At 53.3% G+C, this 20,657-nt stretch overlaps 2 protein-coding genes and 1 long non-coding RNA gene across 10 annotated transcripts in view; 2 read left to right on the top strand and 1 right to left on the bottom strand.

Moving 5' to 3' along the window:
• Positions 1-7,003, top strand: part of LGR6 (leucine rich repeat containing G protein-coupled receptor 6) — a 99,089-nt gene extending 92,086 nt beyond the window's left edge. For all 4 annotated transcript variants that reach the window (XM_033843643.2, XM_033843589.2, XM_033843564.2 and 1 more), the window contains one exon: positions 789-7,003. In XM_033843643.2, the coding sequence (XP_033699534.1) occupies positions 789-2,044 (1,256 nt within the window). In that variant the 3' untranslated portion in view covers positions 2,045-7,003. The remainder of the gene's footprint in view (positions 1-788) is intronic.
• Positions 7,004-7,058: 55 nt separating this feature from the next.
• LOC141277578 (uncharacterized) lies at positions 7,059-13,287 on the top strand. Of its 2 annotated transcripts, XR_012329194.1 has the most exons (4): positions 7,059-9,281; positions 9,414-9,591; positions 10,461-10,561; positions 12,532-13,287. It is a non-coding gene; the product is annotated as an uncharacterized lncRNA (long non-coding RNA). The 2 variants fall into 2 exon arrangements; XR_012329193.1 differs by having other exon boundaries at positions 7,059-9,591.
• On the bottom strand, positions 10,668-18,954 carry UBE2T (ubiquitin conjugating enzyme E2 T). Of its 4 annotated transcripts, none has more exons than XM_073798751.1 (7): positions 18,867-18,954; positions 13,843-13,998; positions 13,193-13,265; positions 12,050-12,155; positions 11,840-11,938; positions 11,578-11,706; positions 10,668-11,047 (listed from the first exon to the last, which is right to left on the bottom strand). In XM_073798751.1, the coding sequence occupies exons 2-7, from the start codon at positions 13,934-13,936 to the stop codon at positions 10,916-10,918; spliced, it is 633 nt and encodes a 210-aa protein (XP_073654852.1). In that variant the 5' UTR covers positions 13,937-13,998; positions 18,867-18,954; the 3' UTR covers positions 10,668-10,915. The 4 variants fall into 4 exon arrangements, with proteins under 4 accessions (XP_073654852.1, XP_033699619.1, XP_004330851.2 ...); XM_033843728.2 differs by having other exon boundaries at positions 13,193-13,262; positions 13,828-13,998; positions 18,867-18,953; XM_004330803.4 differs by having other exon boundaries at positions 11,629-11,706; positions 13,193-13,262; positions 13,828-13,998; positions 18,867-18,946.
• Positions 18,955-20,657: the final 1,703 nt, after the last annotated feature.

The raw sequence follows: 20,657 nt of genomic DNA, 5'->3' as shown, positions 1-20,657 counted from the left end.
AATCATAAGCAGTTTCAATCCACGTTACATTTTCCAATTTTTCTACCATTGACATCTATTATTTGGTAATCAGAAAAAAAAGTGTTTAAAAAAGAGCTGTCACAAATTCTCTCCAGTGCCCAGGCCGCCTAGCCGCACATGGAAGAACAGGAGTCCAGGTCAGGATAGATGAAGGAACAAAGGTCCAAAGTTACAAGGTGGTTTGAGGACAGGGCCTGGGGAGAGAGATGGACAGCGCTAGGCTGTGCGCCATCCAGTGCAGAACCAGACGGGAAAACCCCAGGGGCCACCTGCCCTCTGATGTTCTCAGTAGGCTTTGCCCCCAACACTGACCCAGTCGTGAGCATTAAATGTGGCCGAGGAACCAGGGAGAGCCCACCTGGCCAGGCTCCTCGTGGCAGGGTCCTGGGTGCCGCTCTGCGGGTTGGCCCCAGCCTGTCCCTAGGGCTGCTGCCCTGGCCGCTCCTCCAGGCCAGCCTGTCTCTTCCTTGCTCTGGACTCTGCTCCGTGGGGAGGGCTGCTCTGCCTGATGTTTCCCCAAGGCTGGTCCGTGCTGCCTTAGTCTGTACCACGTGTGCGTTTCTCACGTGTCTCTGCCTCCGTGTCCTGGGCTGGCGTCCACCCCCTGCAGCTCGTGGAGGAAGCCCTCCTTCTGTGTCCCCTCTGCTCCTCTCCCAGACCCACCAGGAGCCCTGAGACTCCTGGTGGCCTGGAGGGCTGCCCTGCAGATGGATGAGGCCGTGTCCGCCCCGCGGCCCCAGGCTAGAGTGTGGTCCTCTCTCCCGCAGGCCCCTTCAAGCCATGCGAGCACCTCTTCGAGAGCTGGGGCGTCCGCCTGGCCGTGTGGGCCGCTGTGCTGCTCTCCGTGCTCTGCAACGGGCTGGTGCTGCTGAGCCTGTCCGCGGCCGGGCCCGGCCCCCTGCCCCCATTCAAGTTCGTGGTGGGCGCCATCGCAGGGGCCAACACCCTGACCGGCCTCTCCTGCGGCCTTCTCGCCTCGGTGGACGCGCTGACCTTCGGCCGGTTCGCGGAGTACGGCGCCCGCTGGGAGTCGGGCCCGGGCTGCCGGGCCGTGGGCTTCCTGGCCGTGCTGGGCTCCGAGGCCTCCATGCTGCTGCTGACCCTGGCCGCCGTGCACTGCAGCGTGGCCGTGGCCTGCGTGCGGGCCCGTGGGAAGGCGCCGGCCCCGGGCAGCTTGCACGCGGGGGCCCTGGGCTGCCTGGCGCTGGCGGGGCTGGCGGCTGCCCTGCCACTGGCCTCCGTGGGTGAGTACGGGGCCTCCCCGCTCTGCCTGCCGTACGCCCCGCCCGATGGCCGGCCGGCCGCCCTGGGCTTCGCCGCGGCGCTGGCGATGCTGAACGCCTCCTGCTTCCTGGCAGTGGCCTTAGCCTACGTCAGGCTGTCCTGCGAGCTGCCCGGGGCCGAGCTGGAGGCCGTGTGGGACTGCGCCGCCGTGCGCCACGTGGCCCGTCTCACCTTCGCTGACGGGCTCCTCTACTGCCCCGTGGCCTTCCTGAGCCTGGCGTCCGCGCTGGGCCTCGTCCCCGTCACCCCCGAGGCCGTCAAGTCCGTGCTGCTTCTGGCGCTGCCCCTGCCCGCCTGCCTCAACCCCCTGCTCTACCTGCTCTTCAGCCCCCACTTCCGGGAGGACCTGCGGCGGCTCCGGCCCTGCCTGGGGGTCCCGGGGCCTCTTGCCCTGGCGGCCGCCGGCCAGCTGGAGCCGAGCTCCTGCGACTCCACCCAGGCCCTGGTGGCCTTCTCGGACGTGGAGCTCATCCTGGAGGCCTCCGAGGCGGGCCGGCCCCCCGGGCTGGAGACCTACGGCTTCACCTCCGTGACCCTCGCCCCCTGCCAGCAGCCCGGGGGCTCCCGGCCGGAGGGCAGCCACTTTGCGGAGCCAGAGGGAACCCGCTTTGGGAACCGGCCACCCGCCGTGGATGGCGGACAGCCGCGGGGGGCCGAGGGGGCCGTGCCAGCGGGGGCGGGCCGGGCGGGGGCGGGGGCCTTCCAGGCGTCTGGCTCTGCCTCTGCCTCACACTTGTAAACGTCCTCTCCGTTCCCCTACGCCCCTCCCCTCCCGCCCCCTCCGTGAAGGACGCTGCTTGTAAAATAAACCCCACCAGATGGCCCCGCCCCCGGCCCGCGCTCTCCCAGGCCACCACCGTGTGTACTTGGCCTGGGTTCCCCTCGGCCCTGCTCTGGCCTCTTCCCTGTCGCGTCTGAGGCTGAGGACCAGAGGTCTGGACGTTTGTCCGCTTAAGGTAAATGAGGGGAGCAGAGGACAGTGACGGGGGCGGGGGCCCGAGTGGCCCAGGATCAGGTGCGACGGGCAGGGGACCGCACAGGGGCCAAGGAGGGGCCGCCAGGGCTTCTCCCCTTGCTCCGGGACTGGATGCACACGTGCTCTGTGCCCCGCTGGTCCTGAATATGCCGCTCAAAAGACTCCCGTGAAAACAAGTTTCTGAAAATAGGACATTGTGCCCCTTTCTTAGAGATTCAGGGTGCACGTCAGTGTGGCAAAGAGGCAGGAGAATCCCACAGCAGTGAGATCTGTTGAACTTGCTTTAAGCCAGTTCCCCAAACTATTGAACAATAGGTTTTGGTTTGCCGCTTGGGTTTTCGTGGAATATCTACTAGCACCTCACAGACCAGCCCTCGTCTCTCCCAGGGGCCCCCTTTTGCACCACCTGGTGACATCACAAGAGGCCACCAGTCTTAAAAGCCCGGTCCTGGGAGCTGGACCCTGTCAACCAGATGTGGCCTTCTTGTCTCTGTTGTCCTGCCCTGAAAAGAGTGGGGAGCGGGCTGCTGCCCTGTGTTCCAGCCTCAGACCCCGGCACCGGGCAGGTGGAAGGGCTCCCAGCCACCAGAGAAGCTTCCGCCCTCATACGATGGAGGGTCCCTGGCTGCCGGCTGCCTTCCTGTGGTTCCTGTGGTTCGCCATCTGCCATCTTCTGCCCCAAGCCTGGCCCCTCCCTGTGTGCCCCCAGGCCCTGCCCTCTAGGGGGCACAGGGAGCCCCTGGCCAGCGCCTGGGGGGATGTTTGTGTTGCATGTTGGGTTGCAGGAAGTGTCACCCAGGCCTGGGACTCCTGGGTGCCCCAGATTGGCTGGGACCTTCTGCCTTTCCCGCCGTGGCCTCCCTCCCTTACTTTTTACCAGGGCACCCCTCCCTGCCCCCAAATACAGGATGAGGAGTGAGAGCCAGGGCTCGGGAGAGGGTGAGACCTGTCCAGGGCACCCCGATGTCTGCCACGTCGGGATGGGAGTCGGAATCCGGGACCCAGCAGGACCCAGCACTCCCCGAGTGCTGTCGTGGTCCTGAGCCAGCCCCCTAGGGCCTCCGCTCCTAGGACGACCTGGGAAGGTCCTTCTATTGATAGTTACATGGCCTGCGGCCCAGTGTCTGTCTCCCTGCCCTCCCCCCGAAGTGGAAATTCTCACAGGAGTCGCCAAAGCCACCAGGTGGGGTGGAGGGATGAGGTGGGGACCACGGTGGAACCGGCACATTTTCAATCTCATTCTAAGTCAGAGGCCAGGCTCTGAAACCAGACGTGCTGCCCTGGTGCCACAGAAGAGCCCCAGGGCCCAGGCACAGGGCCAGCCCCGGCAGGCGCTCGGTGGTGGTGGATTCATTTGTCAGCTGGTGACGTGAGAACCCCGGTCCCTGCACCTCCCGGGGTTGATCAGGGGCCTCTCGTGGAAGCAGGTTGCTCTGCTCTGGTGCTGAGAAGCAGTGACTCTTATGTGAGAAAGGAGTTCTCCGAGACGCCCCAGGGATGGACAGCAAAGGGGGTGTGATTTCGGGAGCCTCGACTTCTGGGAGGTCGTCCAGGCCCCTCCCTGTGTGGCCACCGTCCCCTCGGAGTCAGAGCTGTTGCTGGGTGGGCCAGGGGGAGGACGGCCCTGTGTTGGAGCCCAGGAGTCGTGGGACCCGTACCTGCATTGGCCTCTCCCACGAGGAGGGGCTGGGGCTTCAGGGCTGCAAGCTCGAGGGCAGCCCCACCGCTGTCTGTGTTCTGTTCCTAACCAGCTGGGCATTGGCCAGGGCTCCACCTTTTGGTTGGAGGAGAGGTGTTTGCCTGGAACTCTTTTTACTATTCAAAAGCCTCGTAGATGTTGTACATTCACCCAACACGAGAGGCGAAGTAAAGTCTCTTCGTGTTCGCCTGGCTTTCCTGCAAGTCTGCGTCAATCCTTGGTTCTCTCCGCTGTGATCAGTAGAAGATTATGAAGATAGGTATATCATCGATTAAACTCAACATCAAAAGCCAAATAATTCAATGCATGTAGATGCCTTTGTCTTGGATTGATGACATATTCCAAGATGGTGCCCACGGGAAGAGTCCGTCCCGGGGCCGTGGTGGTGAAGATGCTGGTTCCCGCCGCCCTGGCCTCTGACAGTGCTGCTGTGGAACACCCACGGTGCCCACCCGCCTCCCCGGACCACCTGCAGCAGAGGGTCCTGAGCGGCTCTGTCCACACTGTGAGGAAACCCAGCTCAGGGCTGGGTGTGAGGCCGCGGTTACAGAGCCTCAGGCGGGGCCTTCCCTTTGCCGTGCCCCCTCTACCTCGAGCTTCGAGCCTCCTTCCCAGCTTTGCCCGTCCAGGGTTGGGGAGTGGGGAGGACTGACGACGGTTCCCCGCAGGCCCGAGTAGGTGAGGACGGCGCCGGCCGTGGGACCCCTGACCCATTCTGGCCTCTGTGCTGGTGCACCCCGCCCGGGTGGGCCCCGGGCTCGCCGAGCTGTGAATATTGATCGGATCCTTCTGATAAAGAAGCACCAGTGGGCTTCCCTGGTGGCGCAGTGGTTGAGAGTCCGCCTGCCGATGCAGGGGACGCGGGTTCGTGCCCTGGTCCGGGAAGATCCCGCATGCCGCGGAGCGGCTGGGCCCGTGAGCCGTGGCCGCTGAGCTGTGCGTCCGGAGCCTGTGCTCCGCAACAGGAGAGGCCATAACAGTGAGAGGCCCACATACAGCAAAAAAAAAAAAAGCACCAGTGAAGTGAAGCCCCCGGGTCCCCCGGCCCCTCTCCTCTTCTCTTTGGTGGGTCTGTGGGCATGGGGTGGGGGCTGTTCTGAGAGAGGAGGGTGCCCTGTGCCCTGGGCTCTGGGGCGTCGGGGCACAGCCTAGGGGGGGTCACCCTGCCCACCCAGATTTAAGTGCCTTTGTGCACCTGGCACTGGGTTAGAGAGAACGCCCGAGCCATGGGGTTTCTATCCTCAGACTCTGAGCACCCTGGACCCTTCCTGACACTGCGAACCCTTCTGTCCTTGGCTGACCGTCTCAGCCTGCTTTCTGCCCTGGGAATCTTCTCCCCCACCCTCTCTTCAGACTGGGATGGTGTGTCCTTCACTGCACTTGTCGTAGACCCGTGAGGTACCTTCCCAGAAGTGGAACTGTGGGGTCAAAGGCCACTTACAAGTCACGACATCTTCTCTTGACCTCGTAGCTCCTTTTGAGGAATAGTCTGTGTTATTCATAAATTCTGCTTCCAGGGGCCTCCCTGTGAGCCCTGCTCTCCCTCGAGGCCCCACCCTGCATCCCTCGCTTCAGCTCCTGGGCTGGTGGCCTTGTTTTCTCTTGGGGTTTCCGAGGCAACGTCCTGAGAGGTTGAGTGAGAATCCGACTAGCCGGGTATCCTTCTCTCCACCAGGCCAAATCATAGGTTGACCACTCAGGCCAGGCCCCTACCCTGGTCCCCTGAAGGGCAGTGTGTGGACTGATGTGTCTGGGGGGCCCTGCTAGAGTTTAATCCCAGCTAAACCACCTACTAGTTGACTGAATTTTGTCAGGTTAATCATCTTCCCCATGTAGAAAGTTGGAATAATAATCTCCAACTCAAACACTGTTAAAAGAATTTTAAAATAATTTATAAAAAGTGCCGGGACATCCCTGGCGGTCCAGTGGTTAAGACAGTGAGCTTCCGCCGCAGGGGGCCGGGTTCGATCCCTGGTCGGGGAACTAAGATCCCACATGCCGCTGGGCACAGCCAAAAGATTTTTTTTAAAAAAGGTGGGGCTTCCCTGGTGGTGCAGTGGTTGAGAGTCCGCCTGCCGATGCAGGGGACACGAGTTCGTGCCCCGGTCCGGGAAGACCCCACATGCTGCGGAGCCGTTGGGCCCGTGAGCCGTGGCCGCTGAGCCTGCGCGTCCGGAGCCGCAACGGGAGAGGCCACAGCGGTGAGAGGCCCGCGTACCGCAAAAAAAAAAAGAACAAAAAAAAACCCAGTAAAGTATCTCATATATAAAAGAATAAATGAATCAAAATAAACGAGTACATGTAAGCAGACCCTACTCTCAAGGGGCCGCCTGGCAGGGGGATGGGAGCTAAGCCAGCCCGTCCCTGAAAAGGGCCACCCTGACACTCAGCCTCGGGTCTGTCGTCACAGCCTCGTCAGGAGGAGGCAGAGCCGCAGACGCCTCAGCGGTGAGACCGAGGGCCACCGCGTGCCCGCCCCTCTGTCTGGGGAGCAGCCCTCCGGGGGACCACAGTGGCTGAAGTTCCGCCCTGTGGCTTCTTTCTCCTTGGGGTGGGCCTGTGCCTGGGATGCCTGTTGCTCTGGCCCAGTGGCCGCTTTCCTCCTTCTGGGAACATTGCTTCCACTTCAGCAACTGCTCCCACCGCCCCCTAATGCATGCGGCTTGCAGGGGTCTCGGCTCCGGGTCCAGTGGTGGCCGTGACTCCGGCTTCTCGGCTTATTCTCTCTCTGCCACCGCGTTGGGTCCGAGGACGGGCTCCCATCTCCGGGGCTCCCAGGGACCTGGGGAAAGCGTGACTGGACCCCTCGGTTTGTGAAGCGATGACTCCTTTGCTCGGGTGCGAGTGTGCGATCTGTCGCTCGGCTAGAGGAGACCCCTCTCTCAACACCCCCCGCCCAAAGCCTGGAGTAAACCCACTCACCTCTTAGCAACCCCTGGGGGAAGAGGGCAGCCGTGAATGGGCTTTGGACAGGCAAGGAGGGTGGGCGGGGTGGGCTGTCAGGTGGGGAGAGTGGTGCTGGGAGGGGGTCCGCGGGGCAGAGGGGGAGGGGTGGAGGAGGGTGAGGGCGGAGGGGCAGGAGACCAGCCTCCTGGCTTCCTCCCTGAACCTGACCCCTGCAGGCTCTCCCCTGGGAGCTCACAGGAGGCTACAGAATCACAGGACCATCAGGTGGCAGCACTGCCCGGGGCCGAGGGGCAGAGGCACAAAAGGCAGAACAGTGTCTGTGTAGTTGGTACGTGAGGTCGTGGAGTTGGTCCAGCCTGGGTTCAACTCCCAGACCTTCCGTTGACAGCCCGCAGTCCTGAGTTTTACTTGACTTCTCTGTCTCATTATCAGAAACATGGAAATGACAACGGTACCTAAGCTCTGAAGGTTATTGAAAAGATTAAAGGAGATTTTTCATGTAAAGAGCTTAGCTTAGTTCATGACACCTAGTAAGTACTTGAGAGATGTTAGATGTTATTACTTAATCCAAAAAGCAACGAGAAACTGGGGCTCTGAGCTGTCTTCCGGCTCAGCCTTGAGCACACTTGACACGGAAGAGGAAGGGTCCCCGGAGGAGCCGCTCCTAAGAAGAAGGCTGGCAACCTGGGCTTGGAGCCCGGCAGGAAGGCTGTGGGTTCGCAGGGGCCCACGGGTGACTGTGCCGGGGACCCTGGGCCATGAGAGAGGAGTGTCCCCTGGCACGGGCCAAGGTGGCTGGTGAGCTGTCAGCAGGGGGAAGCTGGGGGCTCCCCAGAGAGGACGTGTGCAGGGGGTCTCAAACATACCTCCGGGTCTGGGGAGAACCCCAAGACTAAAGCTCACCCCCAGGGCAGCTGCCTCTGCTGGGGGGGGTCTGGGGGAAAGCGGCTCAGCAGGCCTTTCTCCAAAGCCGAGCTGCAAGGTCCTGCTTAAAGGGAGGCAGCGATGGGTGGGAGGACGGAGGTCCGGCCCAGTGGGAGGTGGGGTCGGGGGAGAGGCAAGCCCACGAGGGGGAGAAACCGAGGGGACCTGTCACCTGATGGAGGCTGAGAGCTGGGGCGGATGGGCGCTCGGTGGCCCCGGCAGGAGCCATGCTGACTGGACAGAAGGAGAAAGTGCAGGCGTAGCTTCTGGGCACAGAGACCTGCGCCCACCACCCCACCTGTCACAGCTGTCCGGGCTCCCTGTGTGGGATCCAAGCCTCCCAGCGGCCAGTCAGCCCGGGGGCAGCGCGCCCCTGTCCTTCCCTCCCCCAGGCTGCCCCAACCTAAACAGGGCAACCTCGGGGAGCTGCTGGCTGATGGAAAAATAACTTGGCTGGGAAAGGAGCTTTGTCTGTGCCGAATTCCCGCCGCAGCCGAAGGGTAAAGACCTAGTCTCAGCCTGCATGGTGGGTGGTAAATCTGTTCTTACTTAGATTTTGGGGAGCCGCGGGGGCAGCAGGAGAGGATACTTGGAATCCGCAGTGTCTCTGGGATCAGTCACGTCATCTCCTCTACGACTCGGGGGAACGGCGTAGCTTGCCTGTCCCGGTAAGCAGCGCTTTGAGGCCTTATGTGGCTGGCCCGTCGTCCCCGCCCCCAGCCCCTGCTAAGCTCGCGGGGTCGGCCCCGTGCTCGGCGCTCTGGGTGCAGCACCCCGGTCAGCCCCCACAACTGTCCCCCGCTTCTACAGGACAAAACCGAAGCGTGGAGAGCAGGGCTCTGGGGGCCTGGGCCGGCCAGGGTCTCCTGGACCTGTGTTCACGCTTCTGATGCTTTTCCATCCTTCCCTGGGCTGCGGGCGGGGCTGGGCTTCCTCATCTCCCTCTTCTCACTTCTCTTCTCTGCCCAAGTCCCGTGTACTTGTTAACCCAGAGATGGAGGGATGGCTTCTAATTAATGACTCCTGGCTTTGGTATTTCTTGCAATCAGTGCCAAGGCCCTTGTGGCCACTATGTCCCAGCACTTGGAGTGGACACACTGGCAGACGGGTACAGGGCCATGAGGTACACCAGGTAATGGCCACGGCTCCTTCCGAGGGGCCGGACAAGGGCATCCCAAGGCAGCTGTGTGGGCTGAGACCATCCAGGTAGTCAGGTAGAGTCGGGGATGGCACAGGCCGGAGGGGCTGGCGTGCTGAGACTGGAGGGGGCCAGTGCGGCTCAGTGTGGTGTACAGAGCGGAGGGTGTGCGGGGAGGGGAGGCTGCGGGAAGGCACTGGAGGGTTTTAGGAGGAGATGCAGTCTGGCTCTTTCATCATCTGAATTTGTTCTTGCTGCTGTGAGGAGCATGGACCGCAGAGGGTCCAGGCTGGAGGCCAGGGGACAAGGTACCGGCCGTGATGGCAGTGCAGGTGAGAGACCTGGTGGTGGCCAGCTGTCGAGGGGGCTTGTCCTTTCCCACAACGACCCCTAAGGCCATCCCGCTTCACACCTGGCCTGTACCCCCATCGACACCATCAGCACTTGGTGTCTCCCTGCCACAGTGGCTGGCTTTTCCACTGCCGCTGGATGTGAACAAGAAACACACGACCCTGAGGGCTGCTGGTGGTCACTCCAGGAGGGGAAGAAGCTGAAGGAGGGGACAGTGAGGACGGATGGCAGGTGCGAGAGACACAGCCTCTGAACCACCGGTCCAGACGCCCGCCCTGGCCCCAACTCCCGGTAAATAGGGCAGAGAACTTCCCGGGTATTATCACCAGCCAGTTGGATCTCACAGCTGCAAGCATCCTGGCTGATACACTAATTGCATTTAGAAACCCCAAATCTGACTTAAATGTGCCCAAGTATAGGAGACAAGCCTGGAACAAAATTAATTCCTAGGCTTTAACAAGAGAACAGTAGCTGATTTTGAGAAATGGGTTCAAGAATTATGTAGAAGTTGGAAATTTATGAAGTGGGGTGGGGGGGGACACAGAGGAAATTTACATTTTCGGTTGACGCTGTCGTCTGTCGCTACCACTCGTGCTCTAAGGCAGGCCACTGCCGAGCGCAGGGCGGTTCCGCAGCGGATGAAGGGAAACTGCTTGCTCACTGCATGCACTCTGCGTGCACGGTGCCCAGCCTGGCACAGGACCACCAGCCTGGGATACAGGTGGGACGTGACAGTCTCCTTCTCTGCCTAGGCGGCCCCAACGTCTGCTTTCACTCGGCACCTCATTCCACTTCAGCCGACTTCTGCCCAAATCTGTTTTCTCCGTCATCTAAACGGAATGATAAGCACAGGCCCAAGTGTACCGTGAAGTCACGAGCAGGGATTCGAGCTTGCACCTTAGCACTTGCCGTGAAATAAAGCTAGAGACAGAAAGGACTGTGAAAATCCATGTAAATCTGTACGATTATCTGGTTAACCCCATGCCTGATTTTCTCACCATTATATTATTCTAAAACACTCGGCACACAGCAGGTGTTCAGTCGCTATTTGTTGAACAAACGAAAGTTATACCACAGCCACGTAAGTTAAGTCACAGAAAGTGCACACTGCGAGAAACGTTAACAGAAGGGTAATCACCTTATCCCCACACTGTGTTTAGGACTTCTGAACACCTAGAATCCCGGAAGCGTGACGGCCACCGCACTGTCTCTGAGGCTATTTGACCCCCACGTCCATCGTCCAGTGCCCCGAGTGATGCTGGTGAGTGGGCAAAATGAAGGGCGACAATTCCAGATACTTTCACATTCTTACTGTATCGCTCTCTGGCCGGTCTGCTCCCAGGCACACATTCAGGATAAACACACACTCAACACTAGATGATTATTTATTTTCCAGGTTTACAAGTTTGGGGACACATATGTCTGAGCTAAATAAAACAAACTGCACTCAGAGAATCAATGTAGAGCAGAACATATAAATACACAAGGTCTGTTTCACAGGATATAAAAACGATAATGTCATCAAATACAAAGAAAAACATTCCAGAAACGGAAGCAAATTGGACCATGCTGGCAAAGAACCTATTAACTGAGACGGGCCAGGACAAACCCCACCCTAAACGTCAGGGCAGAATTTCTTTTCTACGCCGCCCAGGGGCCTGGCTTTCCTCTTCTGTGCTTCGCTGTGCCCTTCTGAGTCACCCGCCTCCGCCTCCGGGGGGTTATCAGGCGTCTCTTCTTCATCAGCCTAGAAAGGAGCAGGCGGGGCAGAGCACAAGGTTCACACCGACTGTTCTCCCAGGTCCTTCTCTGCTGCCCCCTGGATAGGACATTCTCTCCGAAACCAGCTTCCCCAATCCTCTGTACTGTTTAATTTTTACTTCTTCTCACAAGTGACACTAAGCGCTTCGTGGCTCAGTCTGAAGTGCGGGGCAGCCCAGCGAAACCCCCGTGTGCTCATCCCTGCTCCTGAACTCCGCCTTCTGTTAAATGAGGGAACTATGGACGTAAAACGGGGACGTCTCTCCTTCTCCCTTCCTCCACGTCCATTTCTCCTCCCGCCCCTCCCCTCTCCTGCAAAGAGCTCCTTCTGGCCTAAACAGGAGACCTCGGCTGCCCTGTGGTGTCGTGGGTGCTGGGAAACCCTCCAGCCGGTTGAGCTATCTGCTGAATAATTATGTAGAAGGCTGCGGTAGGAGAAGATCAACCGGCCATCCTAGTGTCCAGTACGAACCTGGCAAGTCTAATAGACACTTACACACACAGGGACACACTCACGCTTAACAGAGCAACAACAGGAGTGCAATCAGAGCTGTACAGACACCCCACCTTCTGTCTCGCGTGCTTCTCTGTCCACTGCCTGGCATTCCTGAGGAAGACGGGCTTGTTGTATTTAAACTCTGAGGACTGAGATGGAAGCAGAGAGTCAGTGGAGAGAGGAGGGACTTGGTAACCAAGCTGCAGGCGCTACGCGAGCCTCCCCAACGGAGAGCAGGGCGTGGGGAAAGCAGGCCGCGAGCGGGGGGCCGGGGGCGCTTACGATGTCAGCCATGAGCGGGTCATCGGGGTTGGGCTCGGCCATGAGCTGCTGAACAGAAGTCAGCAGGGTCGCGATGTTGAGGGACGGTCTCCAGGCGCCCTAGGCAGACAGGCAGACAGACAGCGGCCCTAAGAACGTGCTTCTCTAACACAAGTTTTAGAGCCGAGGGCCACGGCAGGCGAGAGGGCTGGCCCTGCTCCCACCACTCACTTTTGGCGGCAACTTAAGAACATCTAAACAAATCCTTCCAGCGGAATCGATGTTGGGATGGTAGATGGGAGTCAGAAATCGGATCTGAGGAGGTTCAAATGGGTACCTTTGAAAGCACAGGAGAGTATGGAAATTTTACTGAAATACTGCTTCTTACATTATAAACAGCTGCTGGTGACTAATTAGGACGACAGCCTTTGAGAGGCAAACCTTTGCTCTTGCCAAATTTTTATTACAAAAATTTATGAACAGTAGAAAAGTTGAAATAATAGTACTGAGAACCCTCTTATACCCACCACCTGGATCAAGCCCCTTCACCCTCTAAATACTTCAGCATGTCTCTCCTAAGAATAAGGTCCCTCTCCTATAGAGCTGCAAAACTATCAGTATACCTATGAATAAAATATAAAAATTATTTTCCAGTATCATCTACTACTCAGATTTCCTCAATTTTCCCTTTTTTTTTTTTTTTTTTTTTACAGATGGGTGTTGAAAAACAGGATCCAATTTTGATTTATACACTGCATTTGGAAAATCCCCATCGGTCTCAGAACTGACGCCCCCCGTGATTACTGAGCTGCTTCTCTCAGGACCTGTAACAAGCCTGGCCTGGTGAACAGGTATCTACAAATCACAAACTACACTACAGCTACCACTCCCCTGATGACAGCCTTACAGGAGACCTGGATTAAAAGGGGCCTTAACACAGAGGCAGAGAGAAGGGTGGCTGCCAGGTGCCGTGGGAGCCAGTGTTTAATGGATGCGGGGGTTCAGGCTGGGAAGACGAAGAAGTTCTGGAGATGCATGAGGGGGACGGCTGGATGACAGTGTGAGTGCATTTAACGCCACTGAACCGTGTGCTTAAAAACGGTTTAGACGGTCAATTTTATGTATAGTTTACTACAGTGACGGGCAGGGGGTGGGGTGGGGGTGAGGCCTAGATGTGGTCCAGCTCCGTGTTAAGAAAAAGAAATCGAACTCCAGAGACATGAAATACCTTGCCCAAGGTCACATTAAGTCATGGTAGGACGAGGATTAAAATCCAGGTACTTGAACTCCTGCATTCAACACTCTGCGACACTGCTCTGTCTTCCAGTAACTGCGCTTTACCCTGGAAATTTAGGATATAGTTTTCACACTGACCTCTCAGGAATGTTAACTTCCAGCTTGAAAACACCTTTTTCATAAGGTGTGTCTGCTCCACCTAATATCTCTTTAAAAAAAAAAAAAGAACAAAACATCAAGAGGTAATCAGATGATCTAAATTACCACACCCCATGGACCTAATGAAGTCTGGTCCTAACGGAACAGCTGGGTCTGGGACAGAAACTCTCTCAGGGCTTAACAAGTCCCCATGCAATGTACCAGTGTACCCAAAGTTGGTGTCAATCAAAGAATACACAGGAGATCGAAACAGAAGGTGGACAACGCTGGCCTCAGATCACATACAACCTGCAGTTCTGCTCTGGCTGGAACGCAGCATTCTGAACACTTATGTTTCCCATCTGGCCTCACAGATATTTGAGAAGGTGAGCTTTGGTACTAACACTGCTTCAAAGCTGATACCCAGATCTTGGCTTACAAATCAGTAAAAGATGGAATCAAAGGCCAAAGAAAAAATGTCATGGAAACCTTTTATAAATGTAAACAAATTAGATAGAAAGATGGCCGGGCACTTTGACCTTGCAATTGTCCCCTACTTTAGAACACACAGGTGTTCAAACTTCAGCACGACCTTTGACAGGGTCGTGACCCGTCACGCCTTGTGTGACACCTACGAGCTCGCAGATCTTCCATTCGGTCCCCATCCTGCCAGCATGTGATGCCCGGGGGCGGCTCCGCGGCCAGCAGGCTCAGCTCTCTCTTCAGACGGGATGCTCTCTGCATGACCCCAGCGAGAATCACCCACACACGGTTCCCGGCGCCGCACTCAACGCTGGCTGGGATCCCTGTGGAGAAAAGGGGCACCCACGAAAGGGTCAGTAACAGTGACCCCAGTTTTTAGCACACGGTTGCAATTCACTGAAGGACAAACTCCTCATGTTAATCTCTATTCTGAGAAGGAAGTCTGAGTTTTTTCTATTTCCTTCTAGTTATCTATTCAAGCAAACACATCTAAAAAAATAAAGTATAAAACAATGCAAAAATTTCTACAAAAACTCTAGATGCTTTATATTAACGTCTGTCTCCACTGATAATAATTAACTACTGAGGCAGAGCCTGGGTCTAGCTTTGCTCACCACTGCGTCCTGAGGTGCCCAGCAGAGAAATGGATGGTCAAGTACTAGCTGTGGGGGGAGAGCAAGGGCAGTGACGGGGGACAGTCATCACTCCAACGAGAGGTTTATAAACTGATGCTTCAAGGTCTGGGGTTTTCTCCACGTAGTTTGGAATCCACGTATTTCTCAACCCTTCAGAGTCCACTCCGTCAATTTCATCTTTCTTTAGTATTTCCAATCTTCTTTCCTTCTTCCCATCAACATTCAAACATGCTCAACATCTCTCTCATCGAAAACAAGCCCCTCCCCACTTCTCAGCCCTACTCCCCCCTCTGGCTACCTCTGGCTACACAGGTGAGTCAAACACCACCTCCCAGTCTGCTGCCGTCTCTACACTTCATTCATGACATTTTTGACAAATACATAATATTAATGTAATCAATTACATTAATATTTACACTTTTGTGTATTAAAATTTTCCTTACCCCCAAACTTAGATACTTTCACATTTAAGTCTTTGATCCACTAGCAATCAGTTTGTGTGTATAGTGTGAGTAGGGGTCCAAGTCTGAATTATTTCCCTCATGTGAAAAGCCAAGTGTCCTAGTCCCACTTATTGAAAAGTCCATCCCCTCCCTGCTGATGCTGGCATAAATTTCCATGCATGTACGGATGGCCCTGTTTTGGGATTATCGAACTTGTTTCATTGGTCAACTGTATTCTCTTTCAGCCAATACCCCACTGCTTTAATTGTAGCTTATTATTAGTAAGACCTGGTATATGGGAAGGTGAGTTCTTCCCCCTTGTTCTTTTTCTTCAGGAAGGCCTTGGTTATTTCTTAGTCCTCTGCTCTCCCATATGAATTTTAGAACAGTTTAAAAAGTCTACAAATACACACACACACACACAGAAAGCTGCTGTGATTTGGACTGGAATTCCGCTGACTGCATAGATCAATTCTGGGAGAACTGACGTCTTTATTGCAGTGAGCCTACAATTCACGAGCATGCTGTGTTCAGGTCTTTCTGGACACTCTTCAATAGTTTTATAATTTTCTCTATAAAGAGTTTACCTTTTGTTAGATTCATTCCTAAGTACTTTATATTTTTATCTTTTTTAAAACTCTATTTTCTCCCCACTTCTTATTGATATATGTAAATACAGTAGATTTTAAACCAAAACTTACTAATGCTAATGATGAATCTATTTGGGAGGCGGTCTGCGGTTGGTAATTCTACATATATCATCCATGAATAATCAGTTCTTCCCTTCTAACCTTTTTCCTGTCTTCTGTTCTGGCTATAACTTCCAGTACAATGCTGAAGAAAAGAGCTGACAGCTGGTATTCTTATCCTATTCCTAACCTTAGAGGAAAAACTTTCAACACTATTGCTTATGGGTAAAACTGGCCTATAATTTTCCTTCCTAATTTCGTCATCAGTTATCAAAGTTAAGCTGGCCTCCTGAAATGAGTTAGTTTGACATCCTATAGAAGAGTCTGGGCGATTATCTGTTTCTAAGATGTCTGACAGAATGATACCTGGTAATGGCGTTTTCAATGTGAGAAGATTTTAAACTACAAATCCAATTTCTTTAAATATTACAGCATTATTTAAGCTTTGTATTTCTTCTTGAGTCAATTTTGGCAAGTTAAGTTTTTCTACAAATTTATCCTTTGCATTGTTTTACATTTATTTGTATAGAGTTATCTTTTCAATTCTGACATATAATGCTATACATTGCTTCCTAAGTACCAGTGCATTACAAAGTTTTGATATGTAGAATGTTTATTCCTCTATTCTCAAATTTTCTAATTTCCATTACGGTTTCTTTAATTTATTTAGAAACAGATTTCTCAGTTTTCAAACATGAAGAGCTTCAGAGTTGTATTTACTATTGATTTCTAATTCAGAATGCTCATGGAGCCACAAGCATAAGAAACATGAAGAAAACACCAAGACACAGCCTTATTAAACTGCAGAAAACCAGTGATAAAAAGTTTAAAAAGCATGAGGAGGAAAAAAAAGTCATATTATGTACAGAGGAACAAATGTAAAAAGGCAGCAAATGTCTCCTCAGAGACAATGCATGCCAGAGGACAGTGGAACCACATCTTTAAAATATGGAAAGAGAAAACTGTTGACTTAGAATTCTATATCTGGCAAAAATTAAGGAGATAAAATGGAAAAATAATTAAACATAAGAGTAAATCTTTGCGACCTTGCGTTGTGCAAAGTCTTCTTTCATATGACACCAAGAGCACAAAAGACAAAAGAAAAAATAAACTGAATTTCATCAAACTTAAAAGCTTTTGTGCTTCAAGAACATCATGAAGGAAGAAAGTGAGGGACTTCCCTGGTGGCGCAGTGGTTAAGAATGCAGGGGACGTGGGTTCGAACCCTGGTCTGGGAAGATCCCACATGCTGTGGAGCAACTAAGCCTGTGCGCCACAACTACTGAAGCTCATGCACACCGCAACAAGAGAAGCCACTGCAATGAGAAGCCCACGCAAGGCAACAAAGAGTAGCCCCTGCTCTCCGCAACTAGAGAAAGCCCGTGCAGCAACAAAGACCCAGCACAGCCAGAAAAAGAAAGTGAGAAGACGATACACAGTAGGAGAGAAAACATTTACAAATCATACACTTGATAAGGAACTTATTTGTATCCAGAACATATAAATAATAATGAAAAGACAACCTGATTAAAAAATGGACAAAGGATCTGAATAGATATTTCTCCAAAGAAGATACACAAATAATTCAATAAGCACGTGAAAAGATGCCCAACATCATTAGTCACTAGGGAAATGCAAATCAAAACCACAACAAGCTGTAACTTCACAGCCACTAAGATAACTATAACCAAAAAGACAGCATCTAAGTGTTGGTGAGGGATGTGGAGACACAAATCCTCATATGTTGCTGGTGGAAATGCAAAACGATGGAGCTGCTTTGGAAAACAGTCTGCCAGTTCCTCAAAACAGTTAACAAGGAGTAACTTATAACCCTGTAATTCTACTCCTAGGTATATAATCAAGAGAACTGAAAACGTATCTACTTAAAAATCTGTACATGAATGGTCACAGGAGCATTATTCATAATAGCCAAAAAATGGAAACAATCCAAACCTCTGTCAACTGAAGAATGGATAAACAAAATGGGGAATGTCCATACAATGGAATATCATTCTGCAATGAAAAGAAAGAAAGTGATTCACCAATTCCACTTCTGGGAATACATCCAAAGGAAACAACTCTAACTTGAAAAGATATCTGCATCCTCATGTTCTAAGTGTTATTAACAATAGCCAAGACTCAGAAACAACATCCATCAATGGATGAACAGCTAAAGTTGTGGTATGTATACACAATAGAATACTATTCAGCCATAAAAAAGAGGAAATCCTACCATTTGCAGCAAGATGAATGGACCTTGAAGGCATTATACTAAGTGAAATGAGTCAAAGACAAATACTGTATGACCTCACTCACTTATATGTGGAAAAGGTCACATTTCAGGATCTGGTTCTCAGTTTTGTAGTCTAAAACTTCAACTTGGCAGTAAACCTAGATTTGATAGGGCTTAGATGTACTAATTCATGCCAAGCTCACTCACAAAGACTTAAACATTAATTAAAAGGTCAATTTATTAATTTGTAAAACTACAGTAAAATTTTTAACTCCACATATTCTCTCCCTAAGTTATTCCTACTTGGAAAACTAATTATAATCAGAAGATTACCCGGTGGTCATAGATTGTAGTTAGGAGGACGATAGCAACTTATGATAATCATAAACTTAAACTGAGGCATCTATCTTAACCATATGTTTAAAGGTGACTAAGTTTGTGTATTGGTTGGGTCAAGGTACTCTCCTGAACTGGGGTGCAAAGACAAAGCATTCTTTGGTTCTTCTAATCTCCAGGGCTGTTGCTCCTCCACAATTGACACACTCAGAAATATTTAAACAGAATTAGTAATACTACAGGCAAATTAATATGTTAAATAGAATCAATTACACTACAACAGTCATTCATGTAAATTATTCTAAATTTCCTCAGCCACACCTTTAAGACCATCATATCTGGAACCAGTTACTTTACTAGGTAATTAACCACTATTTTTATATACTAATCCTTACCACTTTTTCTCAGTGAGTAGACACTGGGATTCAATGACAATAAAACAAATATGCAAAAGTCACAGCGTGTGGGGGGGGGCAGGGGTACGTCTGAGGGAGCAGGGAGGAGGCGGGGGTGGGGGGCCGGCAGGGAGAATGTCTACGGGAGAGGGAGGAGGGGGCGGGACGGCCGGGGGGAGGGGCATGCCTGGAAGGGATGGGGGAGGCCCGGGGGCTGGGAGGGGGCGGCCGCTGGGGCGTGGTGGTGGCAGCGAGATGGCTGGGGCGGCCGGAGGACAGGGTGACAGGCCGGCGGCGCGCGCCCTCCACGGCTGTCAAGACATCCAGAGCCTCCGTTCCACAGCCGATAGTCGGAGAAGAGGAAGGTCCCCCGACAGGCAGAAAGCCGCCCCCCACCCCCACCCCGCAGACCCCCACGGGCGGCCTCTCGGCAGAAGAGCCGGAGCACCCGCTGTCTCACCTGCGCTGACGCCCCTCGCAGTGCAGAGGCGCCGACCAGCCTGCACCACGCCTGCGCGAGCTCGACAGTTGCGTCGCCCCGCCTCCCGCCCGCGAGGGTGTGATTGGTCCGGAGCGCCTCCCGGGAGGAGTGCGGACTCCGATTGGCTAGGCTCCGAGTGGGCCACGCCCACGCGCTTTGAACAGGGGCGCGGCGCGCGGGAACTGGCTCGGGACTGGCTCCGTCTGTCCGAGCGATGGGCGTGGTAGGAGGAACCGGGAGAATCTGATCTGGAGAAGGGGCTGCGGTCAAGGTCTTTCACGCGGAGGGGCTGCCGCTCCAGGACAGTCATACCCGCGGAGGGCGCTCCGGCAATTCAACGGAATCTGAGGGGCTGGGGGTTCGAGCCGGGTTCCGACTTGGGGCGCGCGGCCCGGCGGCCCTGGCTTCCCGCGCGAGGAGTGTTCGTCGTGTTTGGACTGCACTGCCGGCCGGAGGCCTCACCCACCCTCGCCTCCTGCTCCGGCCGCGGGAGGGGCGGCCGATCCTCCTAAACCTGCGGACCGGTACAGTCCGACCGCTGCGGGATTTGTGCGTTCAGCCCGGATCTGCGTTCGGTAGCTGTGGCTCCCGGTGATCGCTGCGTGGGGCGTCCTCTCTGCCCCGCAGACCCGCGCTCTCCAGGACGGTCCGCGGCGCTCCCGGGGCCTCACGTCGGCTTTGGGAGTGAGCCACGAGGGGAGCTGCGAACCAGAAAGGAATCCTGTTACTGTCCAGTTAGCTGTCGGGTTCGCACCTACTGTTAGCATTTACTCATTGTGGGGAAGTGTTTTCTGTCTTAATTCTGGAGTTGGCTGCTTATTTTAGTACTGATATTTTCTATTTTAATTTCTTCAATGTCTTCTCTTATTTTCCACCCCAACTGTAACTGTGTCACAATTACAGTTCTGTCTTCGGAGCTGAAATTGATTACTTTCTCGGGTGGTTTTCTGAGAATCGAGTCTTAAAAATGTCTCTTAGAAAAACCAGGCACTATGTTGAGTCTGGTGGAAAGGAGAGATAGTATGATAAAACAAGCAAAGACCTGTAGTTTTGGAAGCCAAACCGAAAGAATTGGATAAAAGAAAAAAGAAAAACAGAAAGAACTCCATGGGCTAAATGTACAGTCTCTGTTTGTCCACCAGAGGGAGGTATGTTAACTGGTGGGAACAGAGGCCACGCTGAAAGGTTTTCATAAGCTGAACCGGTGTCATTGCTTTAAAGAATGGAGTATTCTAATTTGTAGTTCATGTTTTAAGTGTATGGGAAATTATTATTTAATAAAAGTTTCCTCACTTTATACAACAGAGTATGTGCATCATAGCTGGTGCACTTAGTACATTTAAAAGTTCAAAAATTGTGGTGATGGTTTTGTAATGTGTAAAAATACCAAATCACTATGTTGTGCACCAGGAACTGACATAGTTTATAGGTTAATTATACTTCAACAAACAAACAAATCTTAAGAAAAAGAGAACAGATTTGTGGTTTACCGCAGGCAGGGGAATTGGATGGAGGTGGTCAAAAGATACAGATTCCAGTTATAAGATAAATAAGTACTAGAGATATAATGTCCAATGTGATAAATATAGTTAACACTGCTGTATGTTATATATGACAGTTAAGAGAGTAAATCCTAGGAGTTCACATCACAAAATATAGCTTTTTCTTTTATTTTGTTATCTATATGAGATGATGGCTATTCACCAAGCTTACCGTGGTCATCATCTCATGATGTATGTAAGTCAGATCATCATGCCGCACACCTTAAAC

Source organism: Tursiops truncatus, chromosome 1 (genome assembly GCF_011762595.2).
Source record: "Tursiops truncatus isolate mTurTru1 chromosome 1, mTurTru1.mat.Y, whole genome shotgun sequence".
NCBI classification, from domain to species: domain Eukaryota; kingdom Metazoa; phylum Chordata; class Mammalia; order Artiodactyla; family Delphinidae; genus Tursiops; species Tursiops truncatus.
This window is presented reverse-complemented; position numbering and strand designations above follow the sequence as displayed.